This window comes from Sturnira hondurensis, unplaced genomic scaffold, assembly GCF_014824575.4.
Source record: "Sturnira hondurensis isolate 20B ecotype Veracruz unplaced genomic scaffold, ASM1482457v3 Scaffold0017746, whole genome shotgun sequence".
In the NCBI taxonomy this organism is placed as follows: domain Eukaryota; kingdom Metazoa; phylum Chordata; class Mammalia; order Chiroptera; family Phyllostomidae; genus Sturnira; species Sturnira hondurensis.
The window spans coordinates 92066-111952 of record NW_028090377.1 but is presented as its reverse complement, the minus strand read 5'-3'; the positions used below and the strand labels follow the sequence as shown (position 1 = coordinate 111952).

The following is a 19887-nucleotide window of genomic DNA, read 5'->3' as shown; positions in this document are numbered from 1 at the left end:
TGTCTGCTTGCCTCTTTGTAGCATTTGGGGAAGAGAGATCTTCGGGCTGATGGCTCAAGGAAACCCAGGCTTGGCTCCCTCTCCTCCTCCTGCACAGAGCTGGGCAGAGCTGGCCCAGACTCCATGCTGGCCCAGTCTGAGAGGAGACAGCGTGGGGAAAGGCCGGAGGAAGTGGAAGGCAGAGGCTGTTGGAGCCTGGGAATTTCACCCTCGGGCCAAGCTGGCCCTTCAGCTAGGCCGACACCTCGAGTCCTCCTCAGGTGGGGCCGTGGGAGTTTGAGGAGGGAGTAGAGGAGACAGCCCCAAAGGGCCCTGGTGGAAAGGGTTCAAACAAATTGGAGAGTGATGTCTAGTGGTTGTTACACCAGGCCTGCCGTTAGGCCAGCCAAGTGCTAGTTCCAGAGGCAGACCTGGAGTGGGTGGGGAACGGCCTCCAGAGTCTGTGAGCCTGGGGGTGCGGCAGGAGACTGAGCCTGAGCCTGGGCCTGCATCAGCATCCGATTTCATCTGCACAGCAAGGCTCTGCGGGGTAAGGCAGGCCCACAGGGTGGAGCCCGGCGCCCCACTGCCTTCATCGACCTGGGGCGTGGCGGAGGGCGCAGCAGCGTGGTCGTGGTCCTGAGTGATGGGCGCCAGCCTCTGGGGACCCAAGCAGCTGCGAGTCAAAGGCTTCACTCTCGCACTCTCAGCCTCCTTCTTCGTCCCCTTACCATCTGCCTGGGGCGTCTTCCCCAGTCCCAGGGTTTTGGACCCCGTGTCCAGATTGGGCAGCAGAGAACTAAGAGCCTGGACTCTGTAGCCAGACTGGGTGTGAATCTCGCATCCATTGTTTAGTAGCTGAAGGATTTTGAGCAAGTTACTTAAGGTCTTTGTGCCTTAGTTTCCTTCTCTGTAAAATGGGGGGCAGTCTGCACCTCGAGGGCTGTTGTAAGGTCTCCATGTACTAGTGTTTGTGAAGCTCCTGGCACGTGTCAAAGGCTATGTGAGTGCTGGGCTCACATACCCAAATCTGCTGACCCACAGACCACCCACCACCCTTGGCCACACCCTGAGCTCTAGGTGACCGCAGCTGCCTCCTTGGCCTCATCTCTCCTGGACGGAAGCTCCTCCTCCCCTCACACTGCACACTTGGCACCGAGGCGCCGGGCCACTGTGTCCCTTTCCTCTCCAGCCTGTTGCCACTGCAGGCCACCTTCTAGACCTGCCGTCACCCCGCTTAGGCCCCTCCTTGCCACCATAACTTTCAAAGGTGTTACGGTCACATGTTTAACTATCTGGAGTTCGCCCGATGTCTGCAGAGAAACTCCAGGCATGAACTTCAAAGCCCTCAGGGCTACCCTGTTGGCCTCTACTGCATCTTCATTTCCTTGCTACTCTGAATGTGTCTTGTGTGTGATTTTCTCTCTACTCAGGATGCTCTTGCCTCCCAGCCCTCAAGTCAAATCTGCCCTTGAGGATCCCCTCACTGGGAGCCCCGCCTTCCTTGCCAGGCTGGTTGGGGGCCTCCTTCAGCCTGGGCCCCCGTTTGGGTCTGCCTGCCTCCATTTCAGCAGGGAACTCTGGGAGGAGACCCGGGTGGGAATCAAATATTCCCTGGGGTCAGGCCTGGCACAGAGAAAGCCCCAGGTAGCGTTTGAGTGGCCACATACCCCCCACTCGAGGATTCGGCCAGTCCACCAGCTGAAGATACTACGAATACAGCATTCTTCCCCAAACTTCAGGAAGGCCCAGCCCTCATGCCCTGGCTCCTGGTGGCCACCAGGAGGCACCAGCTGCCTAGTATTTGCCAAGGCCATTCTGTGTCCTGGGAGTCACCCGGGAAAGACCAGTGCGACAGGGAGCCACTGCCTTAACCAGGGCCCACTTCCGTGTCAGGCCCTGTGCTCCGTGCTTTCCCGTGGTGTCTCACTCGTTGCAACCACCTTGTGATGCAGGCGTTTCCTTCACAGCTGGGAAAGTCGAGGCTCAGAGAGGTTAGGTGGTGTGAGATCACAGAGCTGGCGCAGCTGGGTGGTGACTGATAATTTAAAAGAAAACAGACAGCCTGGGCTCTAGGCAGAGCTGCGTGGCACCCCTTGTCCCTGTGGTGCGCCCCTGCCAGGGCTGAGAGAGCTTTTTGCCTGACCTAAGGCCCTCCCTGCATCTTTTCTTCCAGTCTGGGCCTGGGGCCTGAGCTTGGAGGGTTAGTGTCTTTTGAAGTGAGGGCTGCAGGAGGAAGGTGAACAGGAGGCTGTCACCAGCCACCCCATTTGGGGCAAGCACCTCAGGACTGCAGTGAAGACAGCCCAGATAACCCAGAAAAGGGGGTCGGGAAATGGTTTCATTTGACTCCTGAGGTAGTGACCCCTCCACTCCCCTTGAGGCCAGATCTGATTGCACACTGGGGTGCACGTGCCTCAGCCTGGGGAGCACACACTATAACTCCCTGGGAAGGATTGCTTTCTGGAGGAGCCAGAGGCAGGCCAGGCATTCCGGGGCATCAGGTGGAGAAATGGGCAGGCAGGGCTGAGCAAGGTTGCTGCTGGGGGTGGGGCTGTACCTCGCCCTTACAGCCCTGTCGGTGAAGGTCGGGGGGAGCCCTGTTGCTGAACATGGATCCAGGCCTTCAGCAGTTGGCACGTAGGTTTTCGGCACTGAGTACTCAGAGGCTCAGTCTGCTTCCCAAAGACAGGGGCAAAGCCTTGCGCAGGGTCACCCACCAGAGGGGGGGGTAGGAACCCAGGCCTGTGAGTCCCTCTTTTCTGGAAACTGGATTCAGGTTCTGCACAGAAGGGCTTGTCTGGTCTTCCCGAGGTTCATTTCTAGGTTCTGCCCCCAGCTGCCTTCCTGAGAGGCCTTGAGGGAATCCCTGTCTTCTGGGACAAGGGGTTTCCCTGTTTGTGAGTCTCCCTGCCCCATGGCCTGGGCCTCACAGAAGGAGACCCAGCTCCTCGCTGGGGCTGCTCTGCTGGTGTGAACGCTGCCTCCTTTGCCTGCTCTGTCCAACCTCAGACTTGATGAGCCTGAGACCCAAGAGGGAGAAACCCTGGTGTAGGCTCCTGCGGCCCCTTGGTCATCTTCCTGTCCTGGGAGACACCTTGGCTTGAGTCTGCCGTTCCTGATTCTCCCTACCAGATGTGAGCCCCTGGGTGACAGGGGTGAATCTGAATCATTTGTGTCACCAGGGCCAGGCACATGGCCTGGGGCAGGAAGTTTGCTGATAGGATACAGAGCAGCTGGAGAGTGGTAGCCCTGGCCCCAAAGATGTTCTCTGGAGGAATCCTGGCTGCGTCGGCCCAGACCCACCTGCGATGCACAGACCTCGGCAGAGCAGGCGGTTCTCTCTGCATGCATATCCACTAGCCAACACTTTTTTCCAGCTTATCTGTACATTATCTTATTTGATACTCCTGCATCTTAGGAAGTTTGTGTTACCTTTTCATTCTCACTTTCCAGATGGGGCAGGCCCAGAAAGGAGAGGGGATGGGCCTAAGTTCACAGCTCATTGGGGTGGCCCAGGGGCTTGGGGACAGGGTGTCTGACCCGCTGTCCCCTGCCCCTCACAGGGTCACACAGGCAGTAGGAACGAGAAGGATGCCTAGGTGTTTAGCACACAGTGTGGAAAGGATGTGGGTTCACTTCTGTTCTGTTTCAGGATAATATTCCAGAAAACATTGCCAGACCAGAGCTCTCTGAAACAGACACGGCAGAAGCACATTTATTTTTTGGCCAGTGGGGCCAGAAAAATGGTCCAGGAGCAAGATGCTCTTTGGCACTCACAGGGTTCTTGCCACATCAAGCAGCGACAGAGCAAACACATGGAGAGTTTGGGAAGAGACATACCGGTTGTGTCAAGTTGTAGGATTTTAGGACAAACGAGAATTCTCCCCCTTAACTAAGATTTCTGCAACTTGGTTGTATTTTTTCCATGAAAAACAACTGAGTAATGAGCAAAATAAAAGGAGATTCAGAGCAGCTAGATTTTGTTATAAGGCCACTCAGGCAGGGTAAGGCAGCTATAGGCCGGCCCCGCACTGAAGGCCACGCACGGCTGGGCTCCTTGGGCGGCGAGTGAGCAGTGAGTGCAGCCTGGGATGTGAGCTCAGCCTGGAAGACCAAGGCTGGCTTTGTGCCAGAGACAGTTCAGTGGCTTGGCCTTTCTTGCCCATTTCTGGCTGTCTTGAGGATTCTGTGTGTCAGTCTGTTCTCAAATGCTGCGGCGTTTTTGTGTGATGTTCTCACTCTGCGTCTAGAGAGTGAACTTGTCTAGAATGTGAGTTGGATAAGTCCTTAAAAATCATCTGACTTTATCCTTTTATAGCTGGGGATGTGGCAGCTCAGAGGGAAAGGTCACCCATGGAGTGGTGACAGAGCTAAGGCCAGATAACATCTCACTTGCGTCTCTGCTGGTGGACGTGGGCTGGGGTGGAGGGTCTGGGAGGAAAGGGCTCCAGGTGACGTGCTGGGAGTCTGACCCGATTCCCCTCAGTTAGTCCCTGTGATGGAGCCCAAAATGTAGCTGTGACACTGGGGTGGGGCAATTTGCTTAACCCTGTTCCTGGGTCACAGACTAAGCCTCTGATGCCACAGCAGTTTCACATGTGAGCGGCTTCCCTTAGCAGGGGAAGGCAGAAGGTGAATGGTCTCATGACAACCCTGTGCTGCCACAAGGCTGGAATAGCAGCGAGGACCCTGGCTCTGAAGGAGAGGACGCCGAGCGTTTGTGGTGGGCGCCCCGAGCAGCTCACTTCACGCACACTTGGATCCATGGCGTTACTCTCGGGTGTCCGAGGGCACGCCGAGGCCCGGTCCCCACGGCTGTCGAGTGGGAGCCAGGGTTTCCCTTGGACCTTCTGACTCCAAAGTCCACATTTCATCTCCCATGCCACTGGGGGGAGTGTCGATGGATACAACCATGTTAGAGGCCGATTTGGCAAAATCTAAAACCGTTAAATAAACATACACCTTTTTGACTCTCAAATTACATACTTAGAAACTTATCCACTATTTTTATGGAAACAAATGAATAAAGAATTATGAACAAATATGTTAATTTCAACTTTCTAATAGCAAATGGAGGGATACATAACCTAAACATTCATCCCTATACGAATGTTTAAATTATGCCCCCACAATGGAATGTAGCCTTCAAGAACGAAGTGAGCTAGAATGTGACATGCAGTTCCACTTACATAAAAAGGCAATGTGGACACGTATGTGCTTCACACTCAGGAAGCACCTGGGAGCACGCGCTGCACATGTGCCGCTCTGGGGAGCGGAGAGCTGCTGGGCTCTCCCCAAACATGCTGGGCCCTGATCTTCAGTGTGGCTGTCTGGCAGCCAGAGGGACTCAGCCTTTCACCAGGAATCCATCCAATCCTGGGACCAGTAAAGTCTCCTTGGCTTGATTCATTCATAACTCCTTAGGGTGGAGGTTGAGGAGAGAGCAGAGGAGTCCAGGATTCCGGTTTCCTAGAAGCCAGCAGTTACCGTATTTTTCAGACTATAAGATGCACGTTCCCCCACCCCCCGCCCACAAATATGGGACGAATAATTGTTGTTAATGCTGCTGTTGAGTTCTGTTTACATTTACATTAGTGAAATATTATGTTATTTATGTAATTAAATATTTTACAACATTTTTTTGCTTAAAAATTTTCCCCTATTTTCCTCCTCTAAAACCTAGGTGCATCTTGTGGTCCGAAAAATACGGTATATCCTCCAGGGGGACTTCAGTGGCCTTCCTCTCATCCTGCCAGTGGCATGATCAGCTCCACACACAACTCTCTCAGCACGCTGTCCTCTCCCAGGACATGTCACACAGCACTGCCGTGTGCACCTGTCCCTCCCCTGCCCGAAAAGAACCTTGCAAGCAAAGACCACATCTTACTCATCACTACCTCTAGTATCCAGAATGTTGTCCCTGGTGGGCGGGTGGCATCGAGTACCATTTGCCCCATGGACGGATACATGTACTCCCCCTCGGTATCTGTGGCATGGCTAAAGGGAGGGCCTAGGGGTATCTCTTTATAAGAAGCATTGTCTGGTTGCACGAGCCTGTTTACCCAAATCTTTTTAAAAGGAAACTTAGAAAACTTAATTCCATTTTTTTATTATTCAACATTTTATACATAATAAATACAAACTTTTTACAGCCGCTGTAACGAAGGCGCACCTACAGGCAGGAGCTCCCGCCGAGTCTGCCCGGTGCGCTGTGATGCTGGGTGACGTGTCCTCGGGGAGGGGTGCCTTTTAAAAAGGAGGCTTATTTTCACAACTTTGTTTTTTTAAAAATAAAATTAGCAGCTCTTCCAAAAAATATTTAAAATATAACAAAAAATTTCAAATAACCCTCTGAGAATGTGGAAAACCCAGATTCATGGACAGTTTGGCTAGCTAGAGAGAGTACAAGGCTGGGTGGTGAGAACTGCCTTATTTAAGCACTTTGAAGATTTTTAAAGTGCTCTGAAGAGGTTTAACATGTAGGCAAACTTTAAAATCTTTTTAAAAAACCACCCTTTATTTTTTTTAAACTTAAGAATAAGTTCGATTAAAAAAAAGACCTCAAATAGATCAACAGGTCAAAAATGCAAAAACAACAGAAAACAAAAAAGAAACCCAAAACCCCAAATCATGGAGAAGATTCATCAGTGGGTATTGTCACTGAAATGATCAAATGCCAAACTGAAAATTGCTTCAGCTATGACCTTAAAAAAATCCCATGGGGACATTTGGCGAGCATTTCAAGTTTTCAGAGTCATAGGAGGGACGGAATTTCCAAAGTGTAATACAACTTTTAGACTAAATTCTGCACATTTGATTTCTTAAAAAAAAAAAAAAAGCAACTGGCAGACGTCCCCCAGTCCCTAGGTAACGCGGCCTGTATCTTCATGGGAGGTGGGGAGCCAGCGCGGGCCTGCTCCCGGACACTGCTGAGGGGCCTGGCCGGCCCGCGGAGAGTCAGCCCCAGCTCTCTCCACGCAGAGAACCTGCCTTTTCCTCGTCAGTTTGCACTCGTGCAGGTGTGCAAGCCTTCAGTCCTTCTTCATAGGAATCTGGTTTCCTCCATGGGCCACAGGTTCTTTCTCCCAAGGAAAGGTCTGGTCGGGGGGCCCGGGAAGCTGCATTTTCTGTCGGGGCTGGCCGCTGCTCTGCACCAGTCACCACTGCCTGGCTGGGCCAGTGCACTGGCTTGGGGACGAACCGATGCTTGGGGCTCTCCCATTAGAGAGGCTCAACACAGCAAGCACGTGTCCCCAATTTATCTAGACATTCGACTCTAAGGATACTGGTCAGAAGAGTATGTGCTGCAAAAATTAAGCTGAGAAATACCCAAATACAAAAAGAACATTAAATCGGCTCATTTCAGATCTGGAAGCGCCATTTCTGCTTTAGCCGCAGCCTCCTTTCTACTAGTCTATGTGACGGATGAGATTTGGCTACTAGTTCAGCCCCTCCATATTAGCTCCACTAATACTAAATGAATGGCGTAAGTATTCCAAAAGACACTGTTACTGTTTTGGATCTGTTAGTGGTGGAAGAGATGTGCATTAATGCAATTGGCGCTAAACTCAGGGCGGTCCACTTGTTTCCAATGAAGCTCCACGCTCTCAGTCCGGGACTAACTTCGGGGAGGAGCCAGCCTCCCCGAAATCCCTTCTTCTGCTTCCTCCGTAGCCAACGTGATCTGATTAGACTTAATCAGATGAGCAAAAGCCACTTGAAGATGAGAATCTCTGCCACACCCTGTGGCCACAGTAATATACTGTACGAGTGCACAAGATCAGTGTCTCTGTGACTGTGCCCAGGACGAGGCCTGGTCTGGAGTCTCAGATAAAAACGGGCCACTGTCAGGCACGGGGGCTGCTCCCCACTGTTTCGAGGGCCCGCCAGGATTTGTGCTATGGTAGGAGAGATGACATAGAAAATGACAACAAAAAAAGGCACAAAATATTCAAAATGTGGGAGGAGTCCACCAGGCCACCCAGTTGCAAACAGTCCTCCTGGTTTTCGCTCTGTTTAAGAGTCATCACCATGCAAAGGTGCCTAAGAAACGAGAGTGGCCGCACTCCGAGCCTGGCCTTGATTGCAGCAGTGACCACGGCTCGCCCGCCATCACACCAGTGTGATCTCCACATCCTCAATCTTCTCTGCGGGCCTGCGGTGATTCTGCGTAGGGGGAGGGGGAGCTGCCCGGACCTGAGCAGGAAACAGTTACACAAACTGTCAGTCAGCTCCAAGCTCTGTGCCTGAACGAAGCACTCAAACCCCAACCAGTCACTCATCCAAGGACAGGGCCCCCACCCCCCGGAATCTCAGAGATGCCCTCCGCATGTCTTTCCACCTAATTTTCATTCTTCCCCACATTGAGAAGGAGTTATTGTTCTGGATGACATGTAAAACCCACGAATCAGGTTCTTGCCTGGGCCGAAAGCCTCAGGGGCACAAGCGGGACCGAAGCCCTAGAGGCCTTGTCCACGGAGCAGGCCTGGAGTTGGAAGTAAAAGAGAGCAGTGCTTGGAGACCTGAAAACCTTGGTGCATGTCTTGGAAGGAGAGTTGTGAGAGAACGCTAGAGAAGGGGGCTGGGAACAGTCATGAAATCTGAGCTTTATTCTCTAGGCAGAAGAGTCCTTGGTGAAAAGCGTTATCAGATGTGTGAAAAGATGAGTTAGGAAACAGTTTGGAGAGAGGAGTGGAGGTGGGCAAAGGCACAGGTAAGACACTTAGCAGACTTCCGTAGTCACCAGGATGAGGGTCCCTGCTGGCTGGAACTGGTGCCGGCAGTGGGAGCCGGGAAGTGGAGAGATTGACGGCTATCTCTGAGGGAACGCAGCTGGATCTGGTGATGACTGTTGGTGGGAGACCAGAGCACTGGTGGGGAGGATAATGAACTCACTTTTGCTGAGAGTTCTGGGGTTTGGTACATACACACTGAGATGCCCACAAGTCTGAAGCTCAGGGAAGAGATCAGATCGGCAGTTACAAGCCTGGGAGTTGTCAGCAAACAGTCGCCAAAGCTGTGGCAGCAGATGAAATGGCACAGGGAGAGTTTAATGACTCCAAGAGAAGCAGCCCATGGACAGAATCCTAAGAAGCATCAGCAGAGATGGACAGGGGCAGAGAAGCCGGCACAAGCCAATGGAAAGGAAGGGCCAGAGAGGTAGAAAGGGAACCAAAACCAGGAAAGGCTGGTGCGACACACCAGCCTGCTTCTCTCCCCCCTGCCGCCCACCGCTCCGGATGTTGCCGGCCCCTCCTGCCTGCGCCTCTGCTCCAGCCTCCTCATGGCTCCCCAAGTCCGCTCTGCCACCTTCCATTCATTTCCCAGTTAGGTGCCATCGTAATGCTTTAAAAATGCAAAACTAGTCATATCTCTCTCCTGCTTATAACCTTACAATTGGCCTCCTACTGCATTTAGGATGAAGAACTGAGTCCTTTACAAGGCACTCGATACACGTGCTGAATGAGCAAACCAAAGGGAGTGAGTGGTCTGAGGGATACTGTCAAGTGCTGATAAGGGGCCCAGGAAAGGAGCAGCACAGGTGGAAGTTCCGACGAGCGAGAGCAGCTGCACAGTGAGGTGGTGGTGGGTGGGGGGCGAGGGGGAAGCGGAGTAGATTCTCCTGGGAACAGAAGCTCTCAAACCTCAAAAGGGCATGAAGTAAATCTTACTTCACTTCAGTGTCCCTCAAAGACGCAGATGTAGGTCTGGGATCCCTGGGAAATGGGATCTCAGTAAACGCTTGCTGAAAAAAATGCGCTTCTGTTTCACGATGAGATCACTTCGATGCTCCCAGAGCTTGTTAAAATTTAAATATACTTCCGCAGCTGTCACCGTGAACCTCACTACAACTCAGAAAAAAGTGCCGGTGTAGACTGGATCTCCCGGGATGTGTTGATTTTTATACTCTTCTTCTTCAAGAACTCTTTTTATCCCCCCTTACCCATCTCTCCCTCACATGGGGGAATTAGCAAGAACACAGGCACCAAGGGGAAACACTCATTTCTAATTTTCAATGTGCAAGAACAGTGCATTCCACAGCCCCGCCAGGTAAAAGCCTTACAGGTCGCAGTTTGCCATGTGAGGTCTCAGCAGCAGGCCTTGGTGCCTGTGAGCATCCTGGCGATTCGGCATGGGAGCTGTTTTCTAAGGGAGAGAACCAAAGAAGACTCCTTTTACTCGTGGCACAAAGCAATGAGAATGCTAGTGAGGGTCTGTCTGTCCTTCCGGTGAACTAGTGGGTTTCTGAACGAAAAACCCATTCCGACCCCTGTCCAGCAGAACCCTTACCATTTGCTGAAGGAGAGTGGGGGAAGTACTGGGAGCTCCTCTTCTCCGGGCTGGGGTAGGGGCTGCTGGGAGGCTGGTCGTACAGCGGCAGAGGAGGCAGGGAGCCGGGCGGCTTGGGGGATGGAGAGATCTGCCACAAAGGAAGGGGGTTACAAAGTGCTCACCTCTGGAGGATGGACTAGCTGGCTTCCCTGGCTACGTCGGACAAGTTACTTTGCTCTGGAGCTAAGTCAGACTGCCCACACTTTTTGGCAGATTCCTTAGAAGCATGTGAGCCTAGACGGAACAGCGCCAAACATTGATTTTGTGTTGCATTTAACTTTTGCTCTCACAGGTCTCATTACACCGCTGATTACAGCTCCTCTTAAACAGTCGCCCAGTCGAACTGTCTCTAGAGTTCTACTAAAAACACACCAGATTAGTCAAGTCGGTGAATTCACTGAAGAACAAAAAAGGGTGAAAGTTATATATTTTTTTTGTGAAAAATAAAATAATTGGCTGAGTTTCCGACTTCCTCAGGTTTTGTAAGTGTCTGGCTCAGCGGTCACAATGCCACAGAACCGGGCGTGTTCCTTAGGGTCCCCGACCTGCCAGGTCTGCTGTGACTGACCCGCCTCCTCGGGGTTTCTGGGGAAGGCAGGCCTCGCTCGGAGGAGCCAAGTGCAGGGCCATACGGTGGGGCTCTGGCGGGCTCAGCAACTCTCTGAAAAGGGACCGGCACAACCTGGGCTGGGCAGGAGGCGCTGATGGCCAGAGAAGGGTACGAGCAAGTCAATACTTTACTGTATAAACTAATCACGGAGACAATACACAACCCCCTCCGGTTTGTTTCCGTTTCTCCACCAAACCACCCTTTGGTATCTCACACGCAACTCAGCGTTTCGGTTAGCGGGTTCAGAGGCCAGAGTGTGCCAGGCCAGAGGTCTAACGCAGCTGTCACACAAGAGCCCGACCAGCGTCCCCTCCGCAAACACCTGGCCCCTGGGGATGGGGCCGTGAGGGTGAGGCTGAGGGCACAGCCCGCTCCCGTGTGGGCTGCCAGGCCCCGGGGGAGTCACTTCCCTTAAACACCTTCAGTCCGCTCCCTCCCTGCTCCCGTACCTGAGTCTCCCTCGTCCACCGGGTGTCGCCATTTTCTGAGGCTGAGAGCTCCTCCACCAGCACCGAGGGGAACACTCCAACCCGCCCGTTGAACTCCCCCTCCCAGAAGCCATCGTCATCCTGGTTTTCTTTGTTCAAGATTCGGATGATCGCTCCCTCAGGAAAGGACAGTTCGTCATCTGTCTGACCCTCGTAGTCATAAAGTGCTTTGACGAAACAGACTAGGTGGCAAGAGAGAGAAAAATGCAGTAAGGACGACGACAGCCGGGTCACTTTCGCGACCACCCCTATGCTCCTGTGACAAGGAGAAGAGCGCTGGGCAGAGTGAGAGCGGAGCTGCAGTGTGTTCAGTCGCTGAAGCCCAACTTTAGGGCTCAGCTGGGACGGGCCAGTGGGACCATATAAAGGAAAACGCGTCACAGAATGGGAGCGGAGTCATGGCCTTGAGCCCCCCAGAGGTCGACTCTAGGCACTAAACACAGTTTGGGCCAAACGAGACCAACTGCACAGCGCCCAGCTTCGGGTCTTTACCGCTGGCGTCTCCGTTGAGGCTGCCTGAGACGAGTTCGGCCTCCGTGGAGTTGCTGGACGTGTGCGACCGGCTGTCCAGGGCAGCCAGCGACTGCAGCATGCTCAGCAGGCTGTTGGAGGTGGGGAACTGCAGGTACTTTTCCGGCACATACCCCACTTGACCGACTTTATTCCGAGCCTGAGGAAAAGACACGTGACAAAACAGGTCTGCACGCACAGTCTGGACGGGGCACGGCAAGAGCCAAAACACTCCTAAAAATGTCACAAGAAGGGGCGATATGAGCAAAGGAATATACCTTTACCCAGTCTTCCATATCTCCATCTTCAATCACTTCTAACACCTCATGCTCCTCAATGGTCAACTCATCTGGTTGAGAAGCCTGCAATGGAGGATGGTCGTGGACAAAATTAAACCGGTTAGATAAAGAGCAGATGTGCATGGATCGTAACAAAAGCTGGGGATCCAAACATCGAAATGGTTTTGAAGATGTGTCGGATGTGAAAACTGAAGTGTTGTAAAACTCTCATATGAGGTGAAGTTTTACTTTAAAAAACTAAACAAAGTAAAATAAAGCCAAAACCAAAACTGGAGGAAAGGAACCCCGAGGAGGCCGTCGGGCCCGGGGGGCACTGCAGGCCACTGGGAGAAGGAGCAGGCGGGGTTCCAGCTCCCACTTCCGAATCTACTGGTGAGCCAGTCAACTTCTTGGTGCCTCCATTTCTTCAAAATCACAATCCTGCCATTCTTGGGAGGACTGAGGAGTCCGTGTGGGATGAAGGACACAGAGCCATGAGGAATGGGGAAGCACAGGCAGAGGAGAAAGCGCTGCATGAGAACCGCACCGGAGTGCTACCATAGAGAGCGAGCATGCCGCAGAACGCCAGGGACGATGTACGTGGGTGGGATGACAGCTGGGCCAGCGCCTAGAATTCATCTGGGATCACGCAGGGAGACGGGGGGCCAAGAGAAGAAAGTTGTAGGAAACACAATGATGGAGAATTGTCAAAATTTGTATTGATTATGCTCCCAACTTAACTGTGGAGAGAGGGCTGATGCAATCGGTGCTTCTGCACAGGCTGCTAACTGTGCCCGTGTGACCCCTGCAGCGGGGGTTCACCAGCACCTGCCACTCGGAGGCTGCCCTGGAGGGGAGCCCTCGGGGGCTCTACACGGGGCTGCGGAGGGACTGGGTGGCTCTGTTTCCTGCAGAGACTCGGGTTGCAGGCACACAGGGTGAGGCCTGCTGGCCTCTTCTGGCTCTCTAGCCAACAGTCTTAAAAGCTTCCCTCAAGTCCCAACATCAGTAAAAACTATCACCCGAGACCAAGTAGTTTTTCAGAGTTTAAGAGTGTGAAATGTGTGAAATATCTCCAAGTTACACAAGCAAAACAAGGCAAGAAAATGGGTACTTTCCTAAGGCTCACTTTCCATCTCACAGGCATCACAACATTTAATCAAACCCAGATTCGGGACGTTACTGAGACGGACACTAGTATTGAAAACGGCTGACAATCACAGAAAAGATTTACTCCAGGACCCGAATGTTGAGTAAATTACCTCTGATCTCAAAATACGAGGAAAAAACCTCCTGGGTTCTTGAGAGCTTTCTCAACAGAATTCCTTTGCTCATCTGAAACCACACCATGCCTTGAATACACTAGCAAAAGGCATCTGTGTAACAAAGGTATTTTTCCTAATTCCATGGCAAGACTTAAAAGGTGCCGATACAACCGGATTTCAATGTGTGCGAGAGCAGAGCAGGAGAGGCAAGAACCTTCCAGTGTATTGCTGTCCTTGTAAAAAAGCCAGGAAGACCACGCACACTGCCCAACATTGTGATGTCAGCAGACGCTACCCTGATCCCAGCACCCTAAGCAGTGACCAGTTCTTCCACCTGACAGGGTCTGGTCCTCTGCATGGCGCTCAGGACCCTGGGGAGTCTGGCCCCACGGTCTGTAGGTGCTCTGGCCCAAGCCCACTGTCCCCTGCTCTCTGAACACAGCACAGCTCCCTCGCTTCCGTGCTTTACCAGGCTGTTTGTTCTTTCCAGCAGGCCCTGCTCTTTCCTTCCCACCCGGTGAATGGATTTAGATTACTGCACGTTCAAGTCCAACTTCAGTCCGTTTCTGTGGGAAACTGACTGTCAGACCTCTCTGAACCTCAGTTCTTTTTATTCCTATTCGAATAGAAGCTCCACGAGGGCACAGACTTCCCTGTGCTGATCGGTACTCTCTCCTCTAGCCCAGTTCTCCAGGGACGTGGAAGGTGCTCACATCCTATTTGTTGAATTAACGGGTTGGTTGATAACATCTTCCTTATAGGGACTGAAGAGATTAGAAAAAAATCTATTTACAGCCCCAGCACAGGGTACTTCCTAAATGGCAGCGGTTATTGTTACTCACGATCTGGGGCCCAGCTCGAGCCCTCCCAGACTACCCACGGGAGCGGGTTCCCCTTCCTCCTTCCGTTCTCCCAGGGCTTTGCACATGGCGGTCACTGCCCACCGTGGCACTCTACTCAGCTGTCTGCCCCTGTGGACTTCCTGCTGGGATGACTAACTTAAGGCAGGGAATGAAATTCTTCTCACTCCAACTAAAGACAGCAAGCGGTCGCTAAATGGTTATTAAATAAAGGCACAGTCTCCCACGGCCTCCTGAAGTCCTGGTGTCTAGTGACGTCCAGAAATCCAGAGGCAGCCTGCCCTCAATCACCCCCACTGTCTCTCTAAATGTCCTGTCTTCTTTTAAAACTATATGCTTTTTCCTGAAAATAAAAATCATGTATGTCACTGTAGAAAAGCTGGAAATAGGCATAATTGAGATTTTAAGGTGCACGCAATCTGCTATCTTTCTTTTGTCATAATGCAGCATTTCTTACATGAAAAACTCTCACGATTGTCATTTTAAGGTATTTTAACATTTTGTTATTGTTACATTTTTGAATACTTAGTTATCAACATTTTTTAGGGTTTTGAATCTGTTCCTTAAATCTAGCTTTTCTTTATTTTCACAAGACTAATCCAGGTTTTTGGGCTGGTCCGGACTACAGGAACCACTAGCAGGCATACAGTTGATCTCTAATCTATCCTCTATGGTGTCTCTATCAGGACCAGGGTTACCTTCTTTTTGTTTGTTTGTTTGTTTTTTAAATATAATTTATTGATTATGCTATTACATTTGTCCCATTTTCCCCCCTTCATTCCCCTCCACCCTACACTCCCCCTCCCCTACCACTCCCCCCTTTAGTTTATGTCCATGTGTCACAAGTTCTTTAGATTCTATATTTCCATACTATTCTTGCCCTTCCCCCATCTATTTTCTACCTACCGTCTATGCTACTTATTCTCTGTACCTTCTCCCCCCACTCCCCTGTTGCTGACCCTCCACGTGATCTCCATTTCTATGGTTCTGCTCCTGATCTAGCTGTCCGCTTAGTTTGCTTTTGTTTTAGGTGTGGTTGTTAATAACAGGGTTACCTTCTTAACAGCCCAGTCTGACTTNTTTAGATTCTATATTTCCATACTATTCTTGCCCTCCCCCCATCTATTTTCTACCTACCGTCTATGCTACTTATTCTCTGTACCTTCTCCCCCCTTCTCCTCCTCCCACTCTCCTGTTGCTGACCCTCCACGTGATCTCCATTTCTATGGTTCTGCTCCTGATCTAGCTGTCCGCTTAGTTTGCTTTTGTTTTAGGTGTGGTTGTTAATAACAGGGTTACCTTCTTAACAGCCCAGTCTGACTTCAGGACATACAACGGCTCTTCCCAGACAGCATAAAAGGCGAACTTCGGTCTGGTCTACAAGGCCCTTTACTCTCTGACAGCAAATATCTTTACTTCCAGCCGCTCCATCCCCACCCTGGTGCTCACACACCACTGAATTTCCCAAACACCCGTATGCTCATCCAGCTGTGTCTGTATCTACTGCTCTCTTTGCCTAGAGGGCTCCTCCCCTTCCCTCCCTTCTCACTGTATCTAGAAAGGTCTTACTCATGATCCAATTTAAATGCCACCTCGCCTGTAAAATTTCTCCCAACCATCACAAGGAGAATTAGTGGTTTTACCTCTACTATAAATGTCTTCGTACATATTCTACTTTTTCTGTTTAATATTTACTACCCCCAGACTATCCATTTCCGGGGGGCAGGGATTATGTCACATTCATTCTTGCACCCCCAAACTGACCACAAAATGGGCACTTGTAAATGCTCAGTGACTAACTGACCACACGCCTGGGACACACCAACAGAGGGAGGGTTGGATGAATGTGAGGTGTGTGTGATCACTCAGACACGCAGGACCCTTCCCCATTTGAGGATCTTAAAGTTTAATTCTAGAACTTGAAAGTGGACATACACACCACTGAGAGGTGAGATGGGGAAACATCCCAAAGCTGGTTTTATTTAACACTCTACAACAACTTTCTAAGTATCTTAGAAGGTGATTCTCAAAAGATGATCAAAACAGTGTGCGTTGGGAAAAACCCCACCTCTTTTAGAAAGTGGGGAGTATTTTTCATTTAAATACATAATAAAAGAATGCTAAACTAAAAGGTCTGGAAATCACCAATATTAAGGTGCAAACAGGGCCAATGTTGGCTCTCCAGCAACGGGGGTGATGGGAGGGAAGCTGCCCTGTCCGTGGCTGTTGCAGGTTCTCTCCAGAACCGCCCTCTGTGCTGTCCTTTAAGCACGGGGCTTCCACCAGCATGGGAGCCGGAGGAGGATCCACTTGTTCTTGCCTTTCTGACGTCATTTATCCTTTCCAGTTACTCACCGAGTAGCTACTATGTGCTGGGCACTGTCCTCCATGCTGAAGACATGTATGCAAGATTTACCAACACAGACAAGGTTTCTGTCTCAGTGAACTTTTAGTGTAGAGCCAGACAAAGAAATAGGAAAATAGATACACTTAAGTTTCAGTGGTGTGAGTGCTATATAGTAAATACAAGAGGGAAAAGGGGAATGGGATGAGTAGTGACCGAGGAGTTGTATATTTAGGTGGTCAGGGGAGCCCAGAGGAGGCCGTCTTGGAGCTGAGCCTCTATGAATAGCAGTGGGCAGCCAACCAAGATTTGGGAAAAGGCGGTTCTAGGTGGAGGGAATAGTGAGCGCAAAGTTGTCAAGTCAGGAAGGAGCCTGGTGCCTTTGAAGACTGAAAGGCAGCCAGAGTGGCTAATGCACAGTGAGCCAGTGGCCTAGGTGAGGAGGGTCTGAGACGAAGCTTAGGGAGACTGGCAGGATCCAGATCAACCTGGACATTATAAACCTTGGTGAAGAGTTTGTTTTTCTAAATGTGATGGAAAACTTAAAGGGGGTTCTAGGCAGGAGAATAAAATAATTGTCTTTTTAAAAAAGATTTTTTAAAATGTTTTATTTATTTATTTTTAGAGTGCGGGGCAGGGAGGGAAAAAGAGCAGAGAAACATCCATGTGCTTTTGCCTCTCCTGAGCCCTGCACCAGGGACTTAGCCTGCAACCCAGGCATGTGCCCTAACTGGTGACCCCTTGGTTTGCAGGTCAGTGCTCAATCCACTGGTCCACAACAGCCAGGGCTACTTATTTTTAGAGAGAGGAGGAGGGAGGGAAAGAAAGATCAATATGTGAGAGATACAGTTATCAGTTGCCTCTCGCATGCTCCCAGCCAGGGACCTGGCCTGCAACCCAGGCCTGTGCCGTGAGCAGGAATCGAACCAGTGAACTTCTGGTTCACAGGCCAGCACTCAATCCACTGAGCCACACTGGCCAGGGCAAAATAATCTTCGTTAAGTGTTAAAGGTAATTCTGGCTGCAGAGGGGAAAATGGACTGCTGGGAGGCAAGTATGAAGAAGGAATAGCAATTATGAGTTTCTAAAATACTTACTGTAATCAAAGCAACGGCCTAGACCAACATGGGGAAGAGGGAATGGATTCGGGATATGTTTTGAAAGTGGACTCAACAGGACTGGCTGATGGTGGGACGAGGAGAGTGAGGGAAAGTGAGGGCGAGGGGAGCTGAAACTCAGTTGACTTTGTATGAGTAAAAGTGAGTGTGAAAGCAGGGCGGGGTGCGTGAGATTAATAACTATTACACTAAATCAGGGTTGGAAATTCTGGCATCTACTTATCCAGGTTCCTGCTTAACATGAAAACAAGAGGTGGCCTTATTAAGATTTGGAAAGGTAAACATGAACAAAACCGCTTTGCAGAACAATCTGCTTTTAATATCAATTTGAGGATCATCCTAATGGAGCGTCTTGTGCTAAGGAGGCAACTGGTTACAAGAGTAAGAGCTCTTCGTATGCACCGACATACAAATTTACTAGATGCCAGGCTCTGTGCTTGGCTATAAAAGTGTTCTCTCATTTAATCCAAATTAGCCTTATAATATTTCTCCCCTAATACAGACAAGAAAATTGAGGCTCACAGAGACTAAGGGACTGGTGTGGCCTCAGAGCTCCTCAAGTGGCTGAGACGGGGTTTTAACCCAGGCGGTCTGACACCAGGGCCTAGATGCTTCGCCATCATGTGGCATTGCCTCCAATATTAGCTGAACACCCGTTGTATGTTAAGCACAGTGTAAGAGGATGGGTGGGTACAGTTGCCATTTAGCATGAGCAGTAAGTTAAAGAAATACAAACCTTGTAGGAATAAACGACTTTACAGGTGAGTGGGTAATTTCTTAAGGTGCCAGAAGGACTGGAACTGCTGTCATCAAAAACGTCCATGTTGTCTTCAAACTCTTCTCCTTCCTCCCTTTCGGTCTCTGCATTAAGCTAGGAAAAATTAGGAGCCATTGGCTAGCTTGCTTACTTCAAGAAAATGATTGAAAGCAAGAGAAACACTTAAAGCCTGATTATTTCAAAATATTAACTTATTCAACTGCATACAGAAATAAGTATCTGTTTTCACTTGCATTTAAAAATATTTTATTTTTTTATTTTTAAAGAGAGGGGAAGGTAGGAAAAAGGAAAAGAACATAGATGTGTGGTTGCCTCTCATGTGCCCCCTACTGGGGACCTGGCCTGCAACCCAGGCCTGTGCCCTGACTGGGAATTGAACCCACAGCCCTTTGATTCACAGGTCAGTATTCAATCCACCGAGCCACACCAGCCAGGGCTCACTTGCATTTTTATGTTATGAAAGGACAGAGGTTTTTTCTTTTTAAAACCAAGAGTAAATGTCTTTCAGATATATAAGAAATATTTATCAGTATCCTTTTACTTTTCACTGTTAAATACTGATTAGTAAAAACTTCTTACCATTTTAAACCAATCGTATTGGGGAACACTAAAAAGATTTTTAAATGCTGCCAAGGATGCTGAGAAACAGGCTTTCATCTATGGCTGAAAAAATGTAAACTGACATATCCTTTAAAAAAATAACCTGCTTACTGAAATTCAAAACTAAGCATACCACTTGATCTAGCAATTCTACTTCTGTACATCTATTATGGAGAAAGAAAAGCACCAGGACGTAGGACTACCCGGGGATAATCTAGGAGGTTTACTGCAACGTTCATGTAGCGGCAAAAGCCTGAACACGACCTACATAACCATCAACAGAAGAGTGAATGACTAAGCTGTGATCAATAACACTCATTAACAAGGAGTCAGGGAACAGAAAGCCTAGAAATAAATGCTCACGTACATAGTTAAATGGTTTCAACCAGGGTCCCAACACTCTTCAATGGGGAAGACAGTGTTTTCCACAAATGGTGCTGGGAAAACTAGCTATCTACATGCAAAAGAATGAAGTTAGATGCTTACCTTATAAAAACTAACTCAAATGGATCAAAGGCCTAAACATAAGTGTTAAAACTATAAAACTCACAGAAGAAAACATAAGCGGAAAACTTCATGACACTGGGTTTGACAACAATTTCTTGGATATGATAAAGCATAGGAAACAAATGAAAAAAAAACAGGTCAACTGGACTTGATCAAATAAAAAACTTTTGTGCATCAAAGAACAGAGTATAAGGCAACCCACAGAAAGGGAGAAA

The 19887-nt window shown here is 49.9% G+C and overlaps 1 protein-coding gene across 2 annotated transcripts in view; it reads right to left on the bottom strand.

Annotated features, from left to right (window-relative positions):
* Positions 1-7029: 7029 nt before the first annotated feature.
* The window catches only part of FCHSD2 (FCH and double SH3 domains 2), a 99901-nt gene continuing 87043 nt past the window's right edge, over positions 7030-19887 (bottom strand). The window contains exons 9-15 of one of the 2 annotated variants that reach the window (XM_037068684.1): positions 18524-18658; positions 12201-12284; positions 11905-12082; positions 11374-11594; positions 10273-10402; positions 10046-10128; positions 7030-8178 (exon numbers count right to left, since the gene is read on the bottom strand). In XM_037068684.1, the coding sequence (XP_036924579.1) occupies positions 8095-8178; positions 10046-10128; positions 10273-10402; positions 11374-11594; positions 11905-12082; positions 12201-12284; positions 18524-18658 (915 nt within the window). In that variant the 3' untranslated portion in view covers positions 7030-8094. Of the gene's footprint in view, positions 8179-10045; positions 10129-10272; positions 10403-11193; positions 11286-11315; positions 11595-11904; positions 12083-12200; positions 12285-18523; positions 18659-19887 lie in introns of those variants that run through there. The other variant, XM_037068686.1, reaches the window with a different exon arrangement.